This window comes from Eurytemora carolleeae, unplaced genomic scaffold, assembly GCF_000591075.1.
Source record: "Eurytemora carolleeae unplaced genomic scaffold, Eaff_2.0 scaffold21, whole genome shotgun sequence".
NCBI classification, from domain to species: domain Eukaryota; kingdom Metazoa; phylum Arthropoda; class Copepoda; order Calanoida; family Temoridae; genus Eurytemora; species Eurytemora carolleeae.
The window spans coordinates 226764-249030 of NW_019396207.1; the positions used below are offsets into that span (position 1 = coordinate 226764).

Genomic DNA, 22267 nt, shown 5'->3' on the forward strand with positions numbered 1-22267 from the left:
CCCCCCTGCCCCCCAAACTCATCCAAACTAACCTTAATAAAGACGCCCACCAATTTAAAAAGATTCCTCTGTTTCATTGATAGTTTATATTTACAATTTTTTTCATAACAGAATTTTGAAAATCTACTTTACAAAAGAATCTGGAATTAAGTCTCTAATCCCTCTACAATTTTAATATGAAGTGTTAACCATTGATATTTCTCATTTAGATTATTTGATCTCTCAGAATTCAATTGAAGGTCTACGACATTGGATTGCAAAGATATAGGGATCAGAAAACCAGAGTTTGTGGCAAAGGCTCAATTCCTTTTCTAATGCCTTTCACCAAAGGGTGTTGATATTTGATTTTTAAACTTAGGTTATTCGATCCACCAGAATTCATAATTTGAAATATCTAAGGTCTACGACAATATCTTTGCAACCTGGTGATGAAACCTTTGATATTTCTTGCAAATATTATTTGATCAAATAAAATTCATTGTTTGAAATACCTAAAGTCTACGACATTGATGTTATAATTGATAAGTGAGGAGTGGGGAACTGAGAAAGAAAAAGGCCAAGTATAGTTTTCTAAATTTCTTTTCAAACTTTTCAAACTTATCTCATCTTTTCTTCCTTATTCCACTCCCCTTTCCTTTTTAATGGTTTAACTTTGCTATTTATAATTTGAATATGTTGAAACAAGATAAAATTTCTAACTTTGAGCAGAAAACTTGCAGATATTGGAAACCCAGTCTTAATTAAATACCTAAGTAAATTAATTGTGTTCTAATATTATTCATACAAGGACAGAGTGTTTCTAAGAAATATATCGGCTGGACCGATTGGGCTGACATTTTTTGTGGACACTCATGGGTAGCCTGGGAGTGTCTTAGGCTAAAAAAATAATTTTTTTTCAAATTTATNCCCCCCATATTCTCCAACCATTCTAATTTTATACAATCATCAATAAGCATTCGTCACTTTTCATAATTCAATCATTTTTTTAGACAAAAGAAAGTAATAAGAAAGGAGTTGAATTCTTTCCACAAACTTAAATTTTCTAATCCCTATATCTTTACAACCTGATGGAGTAAACCTTTGAAATTTGAAACTTCGAATTTTAGATATGACATTGGGTTGCAAAGATAAAGGGATTAGAAAATTTGAGTTAGTGCATGACAATCACTCAGTTCTTTTATATTTCTTTTTAAGCTTTCAAATTGTAAATTTTTTTTAACTTCCTAAGGAACGCCTTTTTTAACTTTGTAACGCCTCCAGTTTTTATTTTACACACAATAGTAAAAAAAGGCAAACTTTTTTTCCATTTAAGGGTTTCTGCCTTTTTCTATCTATAAACACTTTGCTTATCTGTCTGTTTGCCTGTCGAGATGTTTGTATCCAATAAACAAAAAAACGGCTGAAATGATCGGGCCCAAATTTTGTGTGGGACCTCACATGAACCCAGGGAAGGTTTATGAATGATCAAAATTTCAAAAATTAGGCTACAATAAAATTCGAATTTCATTAAATTTGAAAATCCACGATTTTTTTTTTGGGTTTTGTTTTACAATGTATACATACAAAGAGAAAATGTTCACAATTAAAATAGAAGATGAGCTTAGTATCAATATATTTTCCTAAATAAGTTGGGTTTATAAACATGCAAAATTTCAAACAAAAATCCTATTTCAATGTATCTTGTGATATTGATTTTGCCGGCAAATTGAATTGATTTAATTTAAAATGGAGAAATATTTACATTCCTCTTTTTGTATATTTGCTTGGGATTGAATCGGGAATTCAGATTTCTATTTCAACATTTGAACCTTTTTGTTTCTGTAGAATAACACAATATATACAATTGTATTTACACAGATTCAAGGAACCATTTTCTATTTTTTCCTTTTCAAAAATGCACGCGTTTTCAGCGAACTATAGAATATAAACTGTTTCATTAAAATAAATATCTGTTTCAATATCAATTAATTAAACTTTAAACACTTTGCATTTATACAATTTTTTTTCTATATTTAAAAATTCGGTGATGGTGATGGACCAAACCTCTGTAAAGTAAAAAAAGTAGATGTTAGTTCCACATTTATTAAAATTATATTTCGGTCTGGGTTTACCCCGGTCAGTTCTAACAATATAATAACTATTAAAATCGATTAAAAAAATTTAAAAACCACAAGAAAATAAACAAACAAAAAAGATTATTTAAAAACAAAAAGAATTGGGCTGTCAAATGGACAAAAGGGAAACGAACTTAGATCATGAGATGGAAAAAAGATAATTTGCAAATATTCTCTTAAAAAAAATGTTTAAGACAATTATTATTCCTTGAGATTGTTTCTTCATGAAAATTAAAAACAAACAAGTTTATATGTATATTGTATAGTGTTTAAAGTGGTGGAGGGGGTCGATCTAACTAACAAACTTTTACGCAAATCGGGGGGAGGTGGAGGGGGGGGGGCTTATTTAAGGAGGGGTATTTAAACCTTTTAAAGAATTGGACATAAACAATACTCTTTTTTCAAAAAAAAATACTGAATTACAGTTTACAATTAAATAAAAACTATTTTTTTCTGTTCATTCCTCTGAGTTCAGTCATAAAATCTCTAATGTATTTTGAACACACTAGAATATTGAGTTTATGAATTTTTATCCAAAATTACAAGAATGTGACCGATAAACTTGATCTCCCCAAAATTTCAAATTAATCTTAAAATTTAGAAAACCAGTATCATTGTTGCGTGGTAGATAAGCTTTTATTAATTTTGTTGAAAATTTTACTCAGTCCAAATTTGAAGCTTAAATGTGTTGGTAGCTTAAATTGAAAAATTGCAATTTACTATTTAAAACTTGTTTTTATATAAATGCATTAAGACATTTACTTATTTCTATCTAAAAAATTTTATTTTCGGACTTTTCGAGAACACTTTTGGATTTCTACAGAAACGGTTTTATTTGTTTAATTTTTAAATTCATAAACAACTATCTCTCATTAAAGGATCGCTGAAAGGTCACTTGAAGGTGTCTATAAATAGAATTTACTTTGTTTGTCTTTGATGAAAACCCCCNCCCTCCTCCTAATATTATTGTACTGCCTGCATGTTGTAGTTACTCTTGTTTACATAATGAACTGCGGTTCTGCATAGCATAACATACATATTTACTAGACAGGGTGTTTAAATTTAAATTCCTCAGCTAGTTTATAATAATTAATGAAAATCTATTGAAATTGGACAATTGCAACCTTGCATTTTCCTCAAAAAAAATATCGCCATTTATCAGGTTCACAGAATAACCAAACTGCGCATATGCTCTTTCTGGATAGGCTAAGCAGGCCTAAAGTGTCCCGGCACGCCATGCTACAAATTCTTAAAATTTTTATGACTGCCGTCTAACGGCCAGGGGTTAAGTTTTACAACTTTTTAAAGAAATACTCCAATTTCTAACATGAAACATAACATTTATGAATTTAGTCTATTTTCGTATTCAAAGGATCCTGAAATATCCCTGAATACATGGATGTCTGCTGATTGGTCGTGTTCAGTATACTGTTGCTCACCCAGTACTTTGAACATTGTACAGTAAACATCCCCGAGCCCAAAACTTAAGACAGTTTCGGAAACCCGGTTTAATGAAAATTTTGTAGATACCAATATTTTTTTATACATTTTCTTTTTAATTTGTGCTCATGTTTTCTATTTATTTCTTATTTCTTGATTAAAAATGTAAAAATACAAAAATACAACCCAAAAGTGATACTCGAGGGAGTTTTGTTCAACAACACTCTCCTAAATTTCTGGCTCTGCTATAAGGCTGTATCTAGGATAAAGCCAAGGGAATTTAAATCTACAAGATTGAATTGTTATGCGGCATCCATCAGTTGAAACAGGGGCCAGGGTTTTCATAAAAATCAAATGTTAAAATAACTATTTATAGATTTTAAAATGGCATAAGACGAACGTAAAAGAATTAAGCTACAGACTCAAATTTTTCAAGTCCTATATTTTTGTAAACTCATGGTATAAACCTTTGATATTTCAAACTTGGGATATTTGATCTAACATAAATAATAGTTTAAAATATCAAAGGTGTACTGCATCTGGATGCAAAAATATAGGTGTTAGAAAATCTGAGTTTGTGGCGGGTTTTTTCCAGAAAACTGAGGTTTTATTATTTCCCCACTGTGTAAGATTGCGTGAGTTGCGTGCATGTTTACAGAAAATGACTTGTCAATATTTTCTAGTTTGTAGTTTAATCCAAAACATATTTGTATGTGTAGTTCTTCAAAAAGCATTATACTTTTATAACAAACTGTTATTAACAACAAAAAACCGTCTAAAAATGTTATGTCATGTTGCGCTTTATTAAAAAAGAGGATTTAAATGTTATGCCCATAATGTTTGATTCGCAAAAAATATTTAGTTCTTTCCCTTTTTTATTTATTTAGAGGAAAGTTTGAAGATTTTGATTACCTCAAAGACGTTATTAATCCGATTAGAAATTCGAGTTTGTAAAGTTATAAGCTGATTTTAAATAGGATTAAATAGTTTGAGGAGAAACCAGAAAACCAACTTGTCTAAAAACTTTAAAGTCAAGATTAAAATTGTTTTGAATAAGGTTTTATTTTAGATAAATCTCTTAGAAATCGAAAATGATATGAAGGCCTTGTCCCGAAAACACTTTTCAAGTTTGGGTTTCAATACGTTCTTGGAAGACCTAGCAGCCCGGACATGCCTAGCGGAAGTTAGATCGGCGTGATGGAAACATTGTTATTAATATTTGTATGTTTAGTGCAGTGTATCCTGTGGGTTGGGAACCCAGGAGAGGAAGGTTGAATGTAAGAACTCAAGTGGAGAATACAGCTCATCTTGTCTTGGAACCAAACCTTCTCAAGTTCAGCAGTGCAGAGCACCTTGCAGTCAACCTTCTCCACCCAACCAGTTCAATAGTACAGGTAGTGAACCTTCTCCACCCAGTTCAATAGTACAGATAGATAACCTTCTCCACCCAACCAGTTTAATAAGGTAAGCAACCTTCTCCACCTAGTACAATAGTACAGGTAAACTACCTTCTCCACCCAGTACAATATTACAGGTAGTCAACCTTCTCCACCCTGTACAATAGTACAGGTAAACAAAGAAAAGTCGCCAATATATTTAGATAGTTATGCAAATTATATAGGTAAAAAAAAAACTGTATCATGTGGATAAACTTAGTCTTTACTATCTTCTTCACCCTGTAGTTCGTAAACATGATTCTAATAACTTATGCTACCCTCTGTTCCAACCCTTACGCTGAGTATCCTCCCTTTCCCTTATACTCCCTCACCTCCTCCTTACTATTTTCCTGATTTATCATCATTCTTATGTTTAAAATGTACAATGTACATTGTTTTTATCTGCAATTCTCATTCGTTTATAGTGGGCCAACCAATTAAAACAACCTACTTTGGTTAGGCGGGTCCAAACTACATACAGTGAAACCCTTAATAACGAATACATCGAAAGAATTCATCAAATGTCGTATTCTTCACTTTCTGATAATGGAATGTTGCAGATATTTAGTTTTTTAATTGAATTATTATATGGAACTCTTTAAAACTGTTCCCGCATATTCATGGAAATTAAACCAATTTCGCAAATACTGAAATTTACGTAATATAGTATAAAACTCATTGAAAAATTGTCAAGACGACATTTGATAAATTCTTCCGATGTATTCGTGGGTTTCACTGTAGTAAATTGTGATTTTTTTTATTTGTATTATCTCGTGCCTTGTAGTTGAATAAAAATATGAAATATGAAATATGAACTTTCTCTACCTAGTACAATAGTACAGGTAAACCTTCTCCACCCAGTGCAATAGTATAGGTAGTCAACCTTCTCCACCCAGTACAATAGTACAAGTAGTACAAAACTCCTCTCCCCCTCCCCCTCCACCCTGCAATCTCATCCTCCCTAATGTGAAAATATTGATGAACTGTTCAGCAACATATTATATTTTCTACATCTCTTGAGAATGAGAAAATAAATAACTTAAAACCAATAACTAATATTATATAGTATTTCTTGTCTTTTTGCAGGTTTTGCAAATGAGAAATTCACTCACTAATTTGCTTGATTTTTTTACTTTGATTTTAAACTGCCAAGAAAAGAATGAGGATGAAATCCCCGAAAGAGGATTTAAAAATCCGAAGCTACTGATTTGCGGATTTTATAGTGATGACACTTTTTTAAGATGCAAAGAACCTCTTAGGTTTTCTGATTTTTTAATGGATATTTTATTTAAGGTTGGACAAAAGTAGAAGCTGAGAAAACTCCTAAGTTTGAAACTAAAACCTTGATATCTGATGATGATCTGCTGGATGAGGATGAAGAGGATGAGTATGATGATGAGGATGATGATCCTGCTCCGGAGACCTGGAAACCTGCTCCGTCGGGGTCAGCTAACTCAGGACTCCTGAAGAACCAACCCAGGTAGCTTTTTAAAAGTTACTTTTTTTCACAGAATCCTTGAGAACTAACTAATCAAATTTTTTTCAACTAATCAAATGAACCAACTACAATCCGACCTACGTAACTATTTATTTACCTAGCTACAATCCGACATACGTAACTATACGTAACTTTATCTATTTATTTATTATTTATTTATTTAAATATCTATTTATCCAACTACAATCCGACCTACGTAACTATCTTTTTGTCTAACTACAATCCGACCTACCTAACTATCTTTTTATCTAACGACAACCAATTAATTGAACTAAGTACAAATATGACCTACCTAATTATCATCCAATTTGTATGACTAACTTGAAAGCTAGCTAACCACCTAACTAACTAACTATCTGGTGTAAGCGTATCCCCAGCAGTTAGAAGATATTTTGTCTCAGGCTGGGTTCATGTGAGGTAAACATCAGGGACAAAATATTTTTAACCAAAACCTATTTTGTCCCCAAGATAATTCGGAAAAATGCACCTCTTAGTTTTGGCACTGCCATGGTGGTCCTTGCACAATTCACATGCAAAAATATCAACTTTTTTTTCTTGTAATTATTTTTAAAAACTGATAAAATGATTTTCCTAAAATTCCAGTAAAGTAATAATGCACAAAATTATAAATTTATTCATTGCACAATGCACAGTTCTTTCGATTTATGCACAATTGAACTATTTTAAGTTATTTAAAAGCACTCATTTAATCTTCAGCACATTAATTTTTATTTATGTTTTCAGCACTTTTTGAACACTCCGTTGTTATTCAATGTTAATTAATTATGCTAATATTACAAATATAAGAGAGAAAACTTTTAAAAGCATTTTAAAATAGAAAGTTTTCCTTTTATAAATTTACGTTAATTAATGAAAACTATAATGTTTTCGTTTAGAAAAATAGGAAGAAAAACACGGAAATTAATGATTGTTATGTTTTCGTTGTTTATATATTTTTTATTGGTTTAAATATTATAGAATTATCCCAGATACACCTCTGCATTTTAGAAATTACTAGCTGAAGGGCCAGGCGTTGCCCGTGGAAAAAAGACATTTGAAAAAATTTGGAATTTATTTTTGAATTTTGTATCCCATAACATGAGTGTCCACAAAAAATTTCAACCCGATCAGTCCAGCCGTTTGGCCGGCTATATGCAATGTATATATAAACGAATGTCTTGTTTTATTATATAGATGATTTAAAAAAGAAAAAATTTGAGACGTTTCGTGGCTATAGTTAATGGTCTGTGTTCTATGTAAATGCTAATTTCTATAAAATATATATATATTTGAAAGCCCATCAAGTCCTGAATGTGGGGATGTTTGACAATAACGGTTTTATGAACTGGTTTAATGTGCTCTGCACTCAAATGATAAGAAGAAAAACCCTCAAAATGGATTCTTTAAAGGATATTTTAGTGGTTAGCACAATAAGAGCTGTGTTTCAATGACGTATCAAAATTCAAATTGATTAATTTCTACAAAACCTCGCCTTAACCTCGCCTTTAGTTTAAACAGAATAAATATAAATAGTATGTTATCAATATTATATCAATCAATATTCAATACAGCAATATTTGTTTTACTTTCTTCTAATTTTTCCAATATTTGACATTTAATATAGTTTTTATATATATATCTATCTATATTTTATTCTAAATCCATTATTAGATTCTATTTTAACAATTAACTTATAAATAAAAGGTTTGTAATTGATTTAACGCCTTATCACGAAATAAACTGTTAATACAAAAGAACTATATCTTTGCAATCTGACTATATGTAAACCATTGATATTTCAAACTTAGGCGACAATGAGCTCACAGAATTAAAAGCAGGTTGCAAAGATATAAGGTTTAAAAAAGAAAAGAGTCTTTGCCACAAGCTCAAATTTTAAAATCCTTATATCTTTGCGACCTGATGATGTAATCCTATGATATTTCAAATTTAGATTATTTGATCTAATAAAATTCATAGTTTAAAATATCTGAGGTCTGCGACATTGGATGGGGAAGATATGGGGATCACAAAATAAGAGTTTGTGGCAAAGATTCAATTCCACTAAAGTAATCAGTTAAAAATACTGACCAGACATTTTTTTTGAGGGGAAGGGATTATTATTGAACACAGGGTATACTAGTTAACACACGGGGTGGGTTAAATAACTTTTAGAATTTGTTTTCCTTTTGTAAACTTGACTTAGTGATTAGTTCCATACGGTGCAGGGGTGTAACATAGGATTTACAGGGGTATGAGATGATTGTCAGGAGATATCGAAGAGAAGTTTAACTAATCCGTAGATCTCTATAAGATGGATTGGAGATCAACGTTTGATCCTGAGATATACAAAACAAAAGTTTTAACTTCTGGCATTGTAAAACGGATATTCACTAAAAGAAATCTGATTGATTGTAGAAAATTTAAACTAATATTTAGGGAAAAACAAGGGTTAGATTGTAGAGAGACATTCAAATTGTCTAAAACTTTTTTTGTACATTTCTTTCCAAAACATCTAATTGTAGGATGGGGGGGGAGGGGGGAGTTTTGGGTCCAGAAAATGGTTTGTCACGTAACGAAGAGAACACCCCCCCCCTGAATATTGATTAATGAAATTCTTCCTTTGGTTTCAGTTACATTGTTTATATTACTTGTATTTGTGCAGTATAGCTCGTAAACCCATACCATAAACAATAAACATATACTCGCCCCCTCCCCTTCAGCATTCCATTGATTATATAAACTGTTGACATGACAGTTTTTATAGTTTTAAATTTTGTTATTCTTCTCCTTGTCGTTTAGTGGACTGGATAGACACCTGACTCAGTGGTTTTAGAGAAAAATAAACTTTTCTGCAGATTTTCTAAATTTTAGTGCCTTGTCACATTCGCCCGCCATATTGTAAAGAAATTAAATTTTTATCATATCGATATGTGAAAAGAGTTTAGGAAAAGACTCCATGGTCTGAGTCTATGATGTCCCTTGTCTGGGGGTTGAGTTGAAAATTGAACTTATTTAGCTTTCTCACGTTCCCTCTCAACCCCCTTTTTCATTCTATGGTTTCTTCTGAAATTTTGCAATAGAATAAATATAGCCGAATAAATTCACTTATGTTAATCGCTTATACTACTCTTATCTATCTATCTCGTAATCTATAGATGTGTATAGTGTGTCAATTTCTGTTTGTTTAGCTGGCCGATCATGGTACTTAAACTAGTTAGATAATAAATTAACAAGGGCTGGACTATACCTGAACCTAGCACTGTTGATCTAGGTGGAGAAATGTAGAGTGTAAGATTCTTCTTGAGTTCTCTGGTACTATAGCTACTCTACCAGATAAAGAATGTCCAGGTATTTCTGCAATCATAGCAGTTTTGCAATAATAATTTCAGGTTGTTTGAAAAGCCATTTTTTCTTTCAATAATTTAGTTAAATTTTTTTCTACCTAACTGACAGATTGAAAATGCAAATTGATATTACTTTAATCTTTTGATTTCAGGTTTAAAACCTGCTGAGACAGAGATGTGTGTTGAGGTTCGAAGTTGCTCCGGGTCTATAGATAACCAGGTAGAACGTTTCTCCTGTAGTAAAACCATTAAAGGGAAGAGACAAAGATTTCTTCCCACTCTGGATCTTTCAATGGTTGAGCCATTGCAGTGGGGGAGAGTCAAAGAGTTCTCCCAAATCTGGATCTCTCAATAGTTGAGCCATTGACTTAGAAATAGAGTCAAAGGTTTCTCTCGAATCTGGATTTTTTCATATCAAAGGTTCAAACGAATTTTACGCTTCTTGACAGTTTTGTTGAAATCTCGTTTAGAACTAAATTTTTAATTTTTTCTTGATTGTCAATTGCAAACTATCTTTCTAGGAGGTGAAGGCAGAGCTACTACCCCTGGAGTTCCCCCATACACTCCACCTGGTTCAACACGAACAACCATATACTGGACCACAGTACATTTGGAAGATATCCGGGTACACAGAGTGTACTGCTTCATGTCTCGGAGGTAAACCAGCAGTACTTTTAAATATTGTTTCAGTACATCAGAGTTGTAAAGGGTTTAACAGTGACTTGATTTTTTTTATTGGGAGGTTACAACCCAATTTCAATACAATACAATACAATACAACACAACACAACACAACACAACACAACACAACACAACACAACACAACACTACACTACACTACACTACACTACACTACACTACACTACACTACACTACACTACACTACACTACACTACACTACACTACACTACACTAATTTGGTTTGAGTACTGGGTTTGGTTTGAGTACTGGGTTTGGTTTGAGTACTGGGTTTGAGTACTGGGTTTGGTTTGAGTACTGGGTTTGGTTTGATTACTGGGTTTGAGTACTGGGTTTGGTTTGAGTACTGGGTTTGGTTTGAGTACTGGGTTTGAGTACTGGGTTTGAGTACTGGGTTTCGTCGTTCTAAAGTTTCAGTCTTCATGTATTGTCCCTGAATCCCCCAACGGAAAATAATATTCAACAAAAGAGTCTTAAACAATATAATCTAATTGGGTAAAATGTTTAGGCATCATATTCAAGGGGGAATATCTAATGAGAGAGAAGGGGGGGGGGAGTGACTTTTTCGTTAAATAAACAAAGCATAGTTTTCAATTGTATTCACTATTCAGCCTTGACAGTTAAAACAAGTTGGTAGTTTTAAAATAAACATTAGCGGTTGATGTAACCACTCAAACTTGGAACCAAATACTTTTACAAATTGTTCAGCAATTTACTTAATTTGGCAGCCAGGGGCTTTCTAGACTCGTTTACTTTTTTGGTAAGAGTTTCTTGTTTCGCCATATTTCCGTACTGTTTACGCAAATTTCGAAAAAATTTCGTGGATTTTTTTGTGAATCCTTCTGTGTACAGTATTGCAAAGAACATGAAAAATTCTCAAGTTCAACTCTGGGAACTGTTTCCGTTCGGTTGACAGGTTTGCACTTCCGTTTTGACCAGTTTTCTGCATCAAGACAGGATATTTCTCTTAGAAGTTTTTTAACATATCAGGATTTTAAAAAATATAGGGGAAAAAATGAACAAAAATTTATTTCAGACTGGAAATGCACTTTTCAATGTTTTATTTAATTTGTTACTTCTGAAAAAAAGAACGTTTTATTTGAAATACAAGATTATTTTTGTTTGAATTTATACCGTGGCATAAAATTGAATTTATTTCATAAAACAAATTCAATTGCTCCGGAAAATGTTTCTTTTATTACTTTAAATACAATAACATTAAAATTGAATGAGTAAGATTAGCCATACAATACATATAGATTAATAGAGAGGTTGGAGAGTGTAGAAAAAATTAAATAATTTTATGCCTGTAATGAAAATTGAAGTCTTTGAAAAAAAACCGGCATTTTTATCAAAATCATCAAATATTTTTACGAGGGTTTATAACCTTGAACCTAGAAATATTAGTATTTGATGCAGGGTCTATAATTCATTATATAATGATAGTGGTGTAGTACAATTTATTACATAATTATCATGCAAGAGCCCATTTAGTGTTAGAAATAAACAACTTTATAAAAAATATCCCCAGAGTTGGAAACTTATAAAAGAGAAATGTTAATGGAAGGATTCAGCTAACCCCCAGATTATCAGGTTTCTCATTGGTCCAACCTCTAAAATGTTACCCATAAGAGATCTGTTAAAAATCCCCTGAGAATGCTTCTCACTCTGGTTAATCCGGGGTGAGCTGGGGACCTCAGAAGACTACGTTAAGGTTTAAGACTGATCAAGATAAAAAATGTTCCTTACTTGCTAGTTTTTCATCGCCAGTGATAATACAACCAGCTAACATACACTCTGTAAAGAGGGGCGCGAAGCGCACCGCCAGCTTAGAAATGTTATATTTCAGTGTGCACAAATCTCTCGTAGATAAATCTCCGGTTTAAAAACGGAGAAAAAAATGACAGCTTCTGAATGGGGAGAAATCACAGACGGTGTCAAAACTGTCATTTTTTTACGAGGTTGTTGTTTTTAAACATGAAGGTAGTTTAGGACGTGTGACAAAAGAGCCCGGGGGGGGGGAGGGGGGATTTTAAGGGGGGTTAAACCCTCTTAAAATTAAAATTGTACAGATAGCCCGTGAAGGATAGATTTTAAAACTACATTCTGGAGAGGAGTGTTTTGTATTTTTAGAAACAATACGTAATTTACTGTCTTGCCACGCTAATCTAGATAAAGTTGGTTATGTCCTGGCTGTATTGGATTACAGGAAATGATTTGTTATCCCTTTATTTTTGCAACCCGACACTCTAGTATGCCGGTCCATTAGTGCCTGATCCAATCAGGGTTCAGCCATGTGTTTGGTGTCTATTCTAAACCAATAGAAATTGCATGGCGGTAACATTTATCTTTCTATCTAGCTCATTATCCAATAAGAGATAAATCCTTATATCAGCGCTACAGCAGTAAATGGAAATATTTACTTCTACTGAAACTATAGTGCCGATGTCGTAGACCTTTAATATTTAAAACTATGACTTGTGCTAGTCTTAGTTTGAAATATCAAAGGTTTACACCATCAGGTTGCAAAAATATAGGAATTATAATTTGAGGTTGTGTCAAAACTTCGGTTCCCTTAGTCAAGTCGTATTTAGCTATCAATGAAAAGCTGTGTTTTGAAATTTAAAAGTAAGGACTGCAATCGAAACAAGTATAAAATATGAAAATTGTCAAAATCTCATCAAACCCCCCTCCCTCCCTTCTTAACTACCCAACTATGAAGGTTAAAGGGCAGATGGAAGAGTAAACTGGATAAATCTGATATCCTCTGATTCAATTTAAAGTTGAGGATAGAGGTTAGAGGACACTGTTTTCTGACCTTCAATCTCAATATTCACAACTGTTCAAACTTTTCTACAGTTCAGGGCCCCAGGGGTGAAAAAAAGAGATAATTTACTCAAAAAAAATTAGCGATTTTTATTGCCAAATATTGGAGAATTATATTTCCATGGTAAAAATTTTTTTATGCAAACCAAGACTGTTTGAATTAATTTATTATAATCTATTTATTTAAATTTCGTTTGTTGGTTGGATGGTGACGTGTGCAACATAATGGAATTATAAACAGAGCAGCTACTTATTTATTTTATGAGAATTCGATAAAGGAATTGAGTCTTTGCCACAAAATCTGATTTTCCAATCCCTTTATCTTTGCACCCAAATGTCTAGACCTTAGATTTTACAAACTACGAATTATGTTAAATTATATAATATATATTTAAAATATCAAAAGTTCACAAAATTTTGTTGCACAAATATAAAGATTAGAAAATTTGAGTTTGAGGCAAAGGCTCAATTCCTTTGTAGTTTTTTATTGATATTTGATTTTGGTCAATACTGGATGTTCATAAATTGTTTTTAAATTAATGTTTATTAATCCCTTTCCTCAAAAATACCCCCTATATAATAAAAACAAAAATGGTAATAGAAGCTTTTTATTACAATAAACTTGTAGTTAAGAGTAACAAGCGAGTTTTGTATAAAATAAATCCAGAAAACTTGGCTTAAGTTTACTGGGTCAACCTTAAGTTCAGAAAATCTAAACTAAGTTCAGAATTAAAGTCTCAAACTGCGGCTTCAGTTCAAATTAGGATTTATTATCATAATCAGCCAGTCATAGAAACACGTAACACGGGATTAGTTTACAAAAACTTAGAAACCGTGAATTGCAGAAAACTTTAGATTTATTTTGATACAATTAAAGGGGAGAACATTTTCAACAAGCTGATGCCTGTTAAGTTTATTTGTATTTATAACTTTTTCTCGGATTAGATTTTACTCTCCTGTTAATTCCTGGCTACGTTTCTAATGATCTGTATATCTAGGATTACAGGAGAGTATAGTGATCTGTGTGGATGGAGAGAAAGAGACTCCAGTTGCTCCATTCTTCTGTGATGCTAGCTCCAGGCTCGATATAGAAGTCAGGGCTTGTAATGAGAAACCTTGCCCACCCAGGTATTCAAATCCAACCCAGATTTTCAAATTCTAAACAAAACCCAAATTCAACTTAGGTATCCAAACCCAACCCAGATGTCCAAACCCAAACCAGATATTTAAACTCAACCCAGATATCCAAACCCAAACCAGATATTTAAACCCAAAACAGATATTGAAACTCAAACCATATATTCAAATACAAAAATATATTCAAAAATAACCCACCATCTTAATCCAACCAAACTATTTTACTATTCTATTCTAAATTTACAATTCAATTCTATTCTTCATCAACTATTCTATTATACATCAACTATTCTTTTCTACATTATCCATTCTGTTCCATTTTACTTAATCTATTTTATTCTATTCTTAATCTAATATTTTATATATACTCTAAATCTATCTTTCTACTCTATTACTATTCTACTGATTAGTTTTTTCTACTATTCTATTCTACATCTCCAATTCTATTTAAGTACTTACTATATGTTTTGTAGGTGGAATGTTTCTGATTTCTCTGAGTGTAGTCAGATCTGTGGTGGGGGGAACCAGAACCGTACAGTAGACTGTATACAGGAGGTTAGTACAGTGCTTAGGATCCGCAACATTTTGGCTTCCTGGATCCGGATCCGGATCTGCAAATATATATCCGGACCCGGATCCGGAATTATATATCCGGATCCAAGGGTCAAAATATCAACAAATAACTGCAAAAAAATCTTTTTCTCTCAAAACCCAATTATGAGATATTAATAAACTTTTCCTTATTTATCAAAGGTTTATCAAGATTTAGAAAAATAAACGAAAAAAAGAAGAAAACTAAATTTTTCTTCTGTTAAAAAATCGGTAAATCTTTAAGAAATGTTCATGACCTGGATCCGGATCCATTTATTTTTCCAGTGCAGATCCAGGATCCGGATCCGCATCAAAATCAAATCAATCCTGGAATTAGATATCCATTTTTTTAACTTCGATAATTGACTGTTTTCAATTGTAGTTCGTATGGAATGGAGGATCATAAAAAGTTGGAATGCCAGGATTACAAATTTTTAAATAATTATTTTCTTTAAAAAATCAGGTTGCCCACGGGAAGAAGAATATAATAAAACTACCTGACACTGAATGCCCCCAACCCCCTCCAAGGGCTCAGCAATTCTGTAATGTTGTGGACTGCTCGGTCCAATGGAGTGCAGGCCCATGGACTAAGGTAAGATATTTGCCATCGAGTGAAATTTTGAAGTTTTTGTTTAAATTTTTTCAAAATATTTTTATTAGTTTCTCTTACTTGCTTTCTCGAGACCAAGTGATCAAAAGGTCGAAATTTATGAACATGAGAGAAGTTACTGAATTCATTGTGTGTGGCTCTAAAATTAACTAAATCCAAATAGATGGTTCAATATGATCAAGAGAATTAGTTAAACTGGCTTATTCATAAATTTACAACTCAGAATTGTCCGGAACTTAATTTTTAACAAAGCAAGTATTCCGAGGTGGGAATTTTTAAAGATGTAGTTTAACTATGGTTGGATAGTTCAAATATATCTCCGTGCCGCGCTGCAACTGGTACAGGCTAAGCCTTACAGAATGAAATGAAAATCAGACATTTTGGTTGTTTCCGAACAGTCCTACAGTTCTATGATTCTAAGGATAACAATTTTCTGACGTATTTGTACTTTTCCTTTTTTGATTTTATTGAATTTAATTCTGATTGATTTAGATAATCATTAATCATTTTCTGATTTTCTAAATCGATTTCACTGGAAATTAGTTTAAAGTGGATTTATTGATTGAACTGAATTTGAAATGTTTAAAACAGAGTTCAACTAAATCTCAATTTATCCAGTTTTATAAAGTTAGAAAGTAAATCGTTTTGAGACAAATTTCGGGAAAAGAAACTGAAGAAATTAAAACGTCTTTACAGTTTTGAACATTTCCGTTTTTTTAATTAAAAACGTTTTAATTTTTTGACGAAAATATTTAGGATGAAAACTAATGATTAAAAACTGTTCCTTTTTAAGTGTTCGAAGCGGTGTGGTGACGGTCGACGGTATCGAAAGGTCCGATGTCGACAACTTCTTTCTCTGGGTCAGACAATCGATAAACCTGAGCGTGAGTGCACCGGTCTCAAACCGAGTGGTGAGGAGCGCTGTAATGGAACTGAGTGTGACAAGATTAATCTAGCGCCTAGGATTAAAATTGTAAAAGGTATATGACCTCAAAACTTTATAAAAATAAAGATAAAAAACTTCGAATGTTATGCTCATAAAGCCAATAATAATCACTACGAGGGGCCGCCGATTCATTGAAGAATTGACGGTACAGGTAGAATTATGTACATGGCGTAGTACTTTTAAATTTCCTAGCCGGGTCAACCTTTCCGGTCCCAGTTTGAACTGTACCTAGCTCCATGGACAGGACTAGCCGGTGCAACAAGGTTGACGCGGTCAGACTTCATATAGGTTGAATTTACTTTTACTAAAGGGGCAGAGGTGTCTGATGTGGTACATTTTCATCACTAGAGACCTTGCTGGTTCAGTAGATATAGTACAATTACAAATTAACTGGAGCTGAGCTTAGATTGTAAAGGCAAAGAGGGGTCCATAGTACTAAGGAACTGAGTTTTAGCCACAAATTCTGATTTTCAAATCGCTATATCTTTGCAACCTGATGGATTTAACCTGTGATATTTCAAAGTATCATTATTTGATCTAAAATAATTCATAGTTTGAAATATCTAAGGTCTCCGACATTGAAAGGTATAAGAAAATCAGAGTTTGTGGCAAAAACTCAATTCCTTAAGGAACTTCCAAAGCATAATTAATTTCCAAGAAGCCATTTCCTAAATGTACTTAAAGTACTCAGTATCCTCATTCCCCACAAAAGTACTCTGAAAAGTATTTCTAAAAATAATGTAGAAACTTTGAATCTAAAACATTGTTGAATACTTTTGTTTAGTTTGAAAATAAGAGTTCTAACTAAAAGCTAATTGTAAATATCCGTATTAAAGTTTGACAAATGGATTACTTGGAAAGGTTCAGTTATTCAATAATTCATTTTTTATATTTTGTCTTTGCTTTTAACTGTACCTGTACCTATTACTTTAATTTTACCAACTGTATCTGTATCTGTACCTGTACCTGTACCTGTACCTGTACCTGTACTTGTACATGTACCTGTGCCTGTGCCTGTGCCTGTGCCTGTACCTGTACCTGTACCTGTACCACTTATATCAATAAACAAGAGATTTAATCATTACATAAAAAGAATATTTTATTAAAGTCGGATTTTAAATATGAGAAACACAATTTTCCAAATAGCTGTATCTGTATTCCAGGTCAGAACTATGACCAGCCTACAGCTGGGGTGCGTGAGGTCAAACTGAAGGTTGGAGGTCAAGCAACTGTATTCAGAGGAACTACACTGAAGATCCGGTGCCCTGTCAAACATTTTGACAAGTAAGCATTTTCAGATAATGTTGTAATTATTATTATTATTATGATTATTATTATTATTATTATTTATTGTTATTGTTATTGTTATTGTTATTATCATAATCATATTAAAAATTTTTGTGCCATCCTAATATAGTTATTATTGTTATTTTGGGAAAATTGATGTTCAACATTAAAAGGCTTTTTCTTTCTCTTCCATAAATGATGGTTTTCCAAAAAGAAAAGTATTGTTTAATCCAATATCTGTTTCATAATTCCAAGAAAAAGTTCAAAGTTTATCCCATTTCCTAAATACATTGAAATTAAGTATTTGCCACAAATTCTAATTTTCAAATGCCTAAAACTTTGCAACCTAATATTGTAGATCTTAGATATTTTAAACTATGAATTCTGTTAGTTTGAAATGATATAGGTTTAGAAAATTTGAGTTTGTGGCAAAGACCCAATTCCTGTGTTTTTTTCATTCAATCTTAGAATATAACATAAAAAATGTATACTTTATTAACCTAAGAAAACATAATCTTATATCCTAAAAACTGTTTTATAATTAAACCGAAATCGTAATCGATTTACTAGATTTGTGTTTAAATATTTTAATATAATCTGACAATGTTAAACAAAAATGTATTGGAGAAGATTAGAATTTTAGAATGTTAGATTTAGTTTTATCTAAGCCTGATATTTAATTTCAAGGCGAAAAAAATATTTTTCCCAGTGTTTCGGAATATTCTTTGTTTATATACTTACATATAATATGTATTTTAATTTATTTTTCAATCAAAAAAAAACCTAAAATATAGCTTCATATAATATATGATATATAATATATATTTTAATTTATATTAATATTTATATTCATATTTATATCTATATTTATATTTATGTTTACATGCATAATTATATCTATATTCTTTTTTATACAAGTAATGTAAAAAAAAGTAAAGTAAAAAATTATTTATTTATGAAATATAACAAAGACATACAAAATAAAGTGTTTCAGGAGAAAATATTTAAAAACCTCTAAAAGTAGAAGTTGTGGTAATATTTCCCCCCAATTCTAAAAAAATATAAAAATATAAATAAAAGAATAAAAAAGGAAAGGATAAGGAAAGGTACATATTTATTGTTTACACTATATTTAAATTATTGGTGGATTGTTAGTATTTTTCGACGATGAACTAACAACTTTTAGAAATTAAAATTATAGATTAATTTGTAAATGTTAAAAAAGTAAAAAAAAAGCTTTATGGAGTGTGAAAAGATATAGGTTCTATGAAAAACGGGTATTTTTAAGCATCTTTTTAATTCGCGCTGATTTTTGACATCCTTTATGTTTGATTATATCTTTTACTCTTTTTAATCTTTTTATTCTTTTCTTTGTAAAATTGTCTTTGGTTTCTTCGATTCTTTTGCAAACATAGCAAGTGTTAGAATTAAAACATTTGTTCAGCTGATAAAAATCTTCTATTAAATTCTGTTTAATATTCGAAATAAGATTGATATTTAAAAGCTTAGAAAAGTGTCGTTTATTTTCATACCATATTTTAGGGAAATTGTGAGGGGGAGCAGTCCAATTTTAATAGATTTTTTTCTAGGAATATAAAAATCTGTTTCTAAGATTTGCGTTTTTGATATTTTTTGATAATATAAAATCTTTTTTAAATGTTGCGGGTAATTGATCTCCTTTTAATTGAAATAAAAATTTTATGACATTAAAGATTCCTAATTTTCTGAAGGGGAGTATGTTTAAAGCCCAAAAAGCTTCCGCTGTGTGACTTATTCTAGGTAACCCCATCAAAAGACGGATAGCTTTATTTATATTTTATAAAAAATTTTAATTAATTTTTTTATATTTATTTTTTTATAAAACGTTTTTAACGGATTTCGAAAAATGTGAGTGGTGCGCGGCATTCTGAGATAGTTGCGCAAGCGACAGGAGAAATAATCAAATTCAAAACAAGTTTATTAAAAAATGTAAAAAATAACAACCTTACAAATGGATTATATAGTTGGGTCCTGTTTAAATCTTTTTAACATTTTGCGGTTTTTCTTCAATGCGACTCGTGGATTTCTAGAAGTTCAATTTCAGATAATTAGAAAGGGTTCTATAACAGTGAATTCTCGATGAAAAGCTGAATTATAAAGTCATTTGTTTTTACTTCTCATTCTTTTTCACGTTTACTTAAGATTTGTTTAAAATATTTTTAATACTTCATCTTTCTTTTTGATGTTTTTACCCTTTCTTTGATTAAATTCCTGTCTACGGTTTGGAGGAGGGGGGGNAAGGGTATTCAATATTGCCTTTAGCTAAACATGTTATAGAACAATTATATATCGGTTTCTCTCAGAATATCTTGAAGAAAAAGCTAAATGAAAGCATAGGGGTTCATATTTTTAACCTTAAAACAATACCTTCCCTTTTTACGTTGTTAAATTTATATTTTGTAAAAAATTTATTTAATACGAATTAAAGTTTATTTTTTCTAATCTTTGATCACATTTTTAAAAGTTTGTCTTACACAAATCCTACAAAAATATAAATCCTATTCTCAATGCATTTTACATTTTCCTTTGGTAGAATTCAACGTGTAGACCAAAATTGCATTTTCCCTTTCCTTCCCTCAGTCTTTAAAGGAACTGTAAACGTAATTTCCATGCAAAAATGACATTGTCCGATTCACAATGATACCCCAGAAACCTTTATCTGATCAATAATGTAAAAGATAATTTTGTTTTTTAAACATTAATATATAATTCTTACTTTATCAGACAAAGCTTTTATAGGTATACCATCGTGACTTAGGCATTTAAATTTTTTTTTCACAGACCGGGATTTTTGTACCAAAAAATTTGTTTAATTACTTTTCATTAAAAGTCACAAAATTTCACGGTGATAGTGTCAAAAATGAGAGTGTTAGGACAAAAAAACTACAGGGGGAGGGGCGCCAAACGCCTTCCCCCCCAGCCTGTTTTGGGTTAAAGGGATTGTTCACATAAATATAAATACACATGATAACCCAATTATTTTAAAATTAGAAACAAAACTAAATTATCTCTGCAATATATTTCTGAAGTCAAAATAATCGAAATAATCGTAATAAAAAATCCATTATTAATTTTCAGTGACAATGTTTTTTTTACATTGAAGTGTTTAATGATGCAAATAATAATTTGATTTTGCTAAAGTGAATTTGGTATGTAATAAAGCAATTTTCCCCAAGAATTGATGTTCTTTTTTTATTATCAACTTAAGAAATATTTCTGCCTGGGTTACATAACTCAACGAAACTGAAGCACGTAATTTCAAACATTAAGATTTTAATTAGTCTTAATTAGGCTTAATTAGTCTTAATTAGTCTTATGGGAAAGAAATCAAGAATAAGAATTTTATTGTGAACATCAATCCTACTGACTACTTTAATGTTATTTTGATATTTTTAAAGTGAATCATAGAAATTCTATTTTGCAAAAGTTGGTTGAAAGAATTTGTTTGTTTGAAATTTAAATCAATTAGAACACTTCAAAGAAAACACATAATCTTCTCAGCAGACTTCTCCTTACACAAACCATTCCCAATATTCATTCAACACATAAAACATATATATATATATACTAGCTGGGGAACCCGGCGTTGCCCAGTAAAAAAAAAGATGTGTAAAGAAATTGAGTCGTTGCCACAAACTCGGATTTTATAATCACTATATCTTTGCAACCAAATATTGTAGACCTTGGATATTTCAAACTATGAATTCTGTTAGCTTATATAATTTGAGTTTGAAATATCAAAGGTTCACAACATTGGGTTCTAAAGATACCAAATTTTTGTGGACCTGAACGAATCAGCAATTTAAAAAAAAATTTCTTGCACCTTAACTTTTTTAATGCAATTTTGGTTATAAATATCTTTTCAATTTACATAGTCCTATTTCGTAGTATTTTTGATGCCGAAAATAATTGCACAAAACTCTGTGCTTGTATAAAATAATGCCGCGCACATCGTCCACAGAACCGTTATACTTCTGTTTCTTAAATTAGATTGAAGCCTTGTCTAATTGATGATAGTACGCCCTTGTAAGTTAATTTTGCAAAATAAATTTAAATTTTCTAAATTATGTTTCAATTTGTCTGGCTGGGAGGCAGGGAACTAATTACCATGAAGTTTAAGTTAATTTTATTTTCAATTTTCTTTTCATTACACAACTTCATTTTACTTTCTAAACTTAAAAGTTGAATTCATGCTGTTATTCCAGTTTAATAAAACAGTTTCGTGACTTAGAGTGTTTATTTTATTTTATTTAGAACTTACAATACTGAACCTAGAATCTTGTAAAAGGAAACCTATTTA

General features: G+C 31.3%; 1 protein-coding gene across 1 annotated transcript in view; it reads left to right on the top strand.

Moving 5' to 3' along the window:
• The window catches only part of LOC111698158 (ADAMTS-like protein 1), a 41291-nt gene that overhangs the window by 6660 nt on the left and 12364 nt on the right, over nt 1-22267 (top strand). The window contains exons 6-16 of the mRNA XM_023468415.1: nt 4786-4948; nt 6284-6470; nt 6855-6906; nt 9755-9836; nt 9985-10052; nt 10354-10489; nt 14356-14485; nt 14968-15049; nt 15549-15677; nt 16489-16675; nt 17805-17925. Of these exons, the coding sequence (XP_023324183.1) occupies nt 4786-4948; nt 6284-6470; nt 6855-6906; nt 9755-9836; nt 9985-10052; nt 10354-10489; nt 14356-14485; nt 14968-15049; nt 15549-15677; nt 16489-16675; nt 17805-17925 (1337 nt within the window). The remainder of the gene's footprint in view (nt 1-4785; nt 4949-6283; nt 6471-6854; nt 6907-9754; nt 9837-9984; nt 10053-10353; nt 10490-14355; nt 14486-14967; nt 15050-15548; nt 15678-16488; nt 16676-17804; nt 17926-22267) is intronic.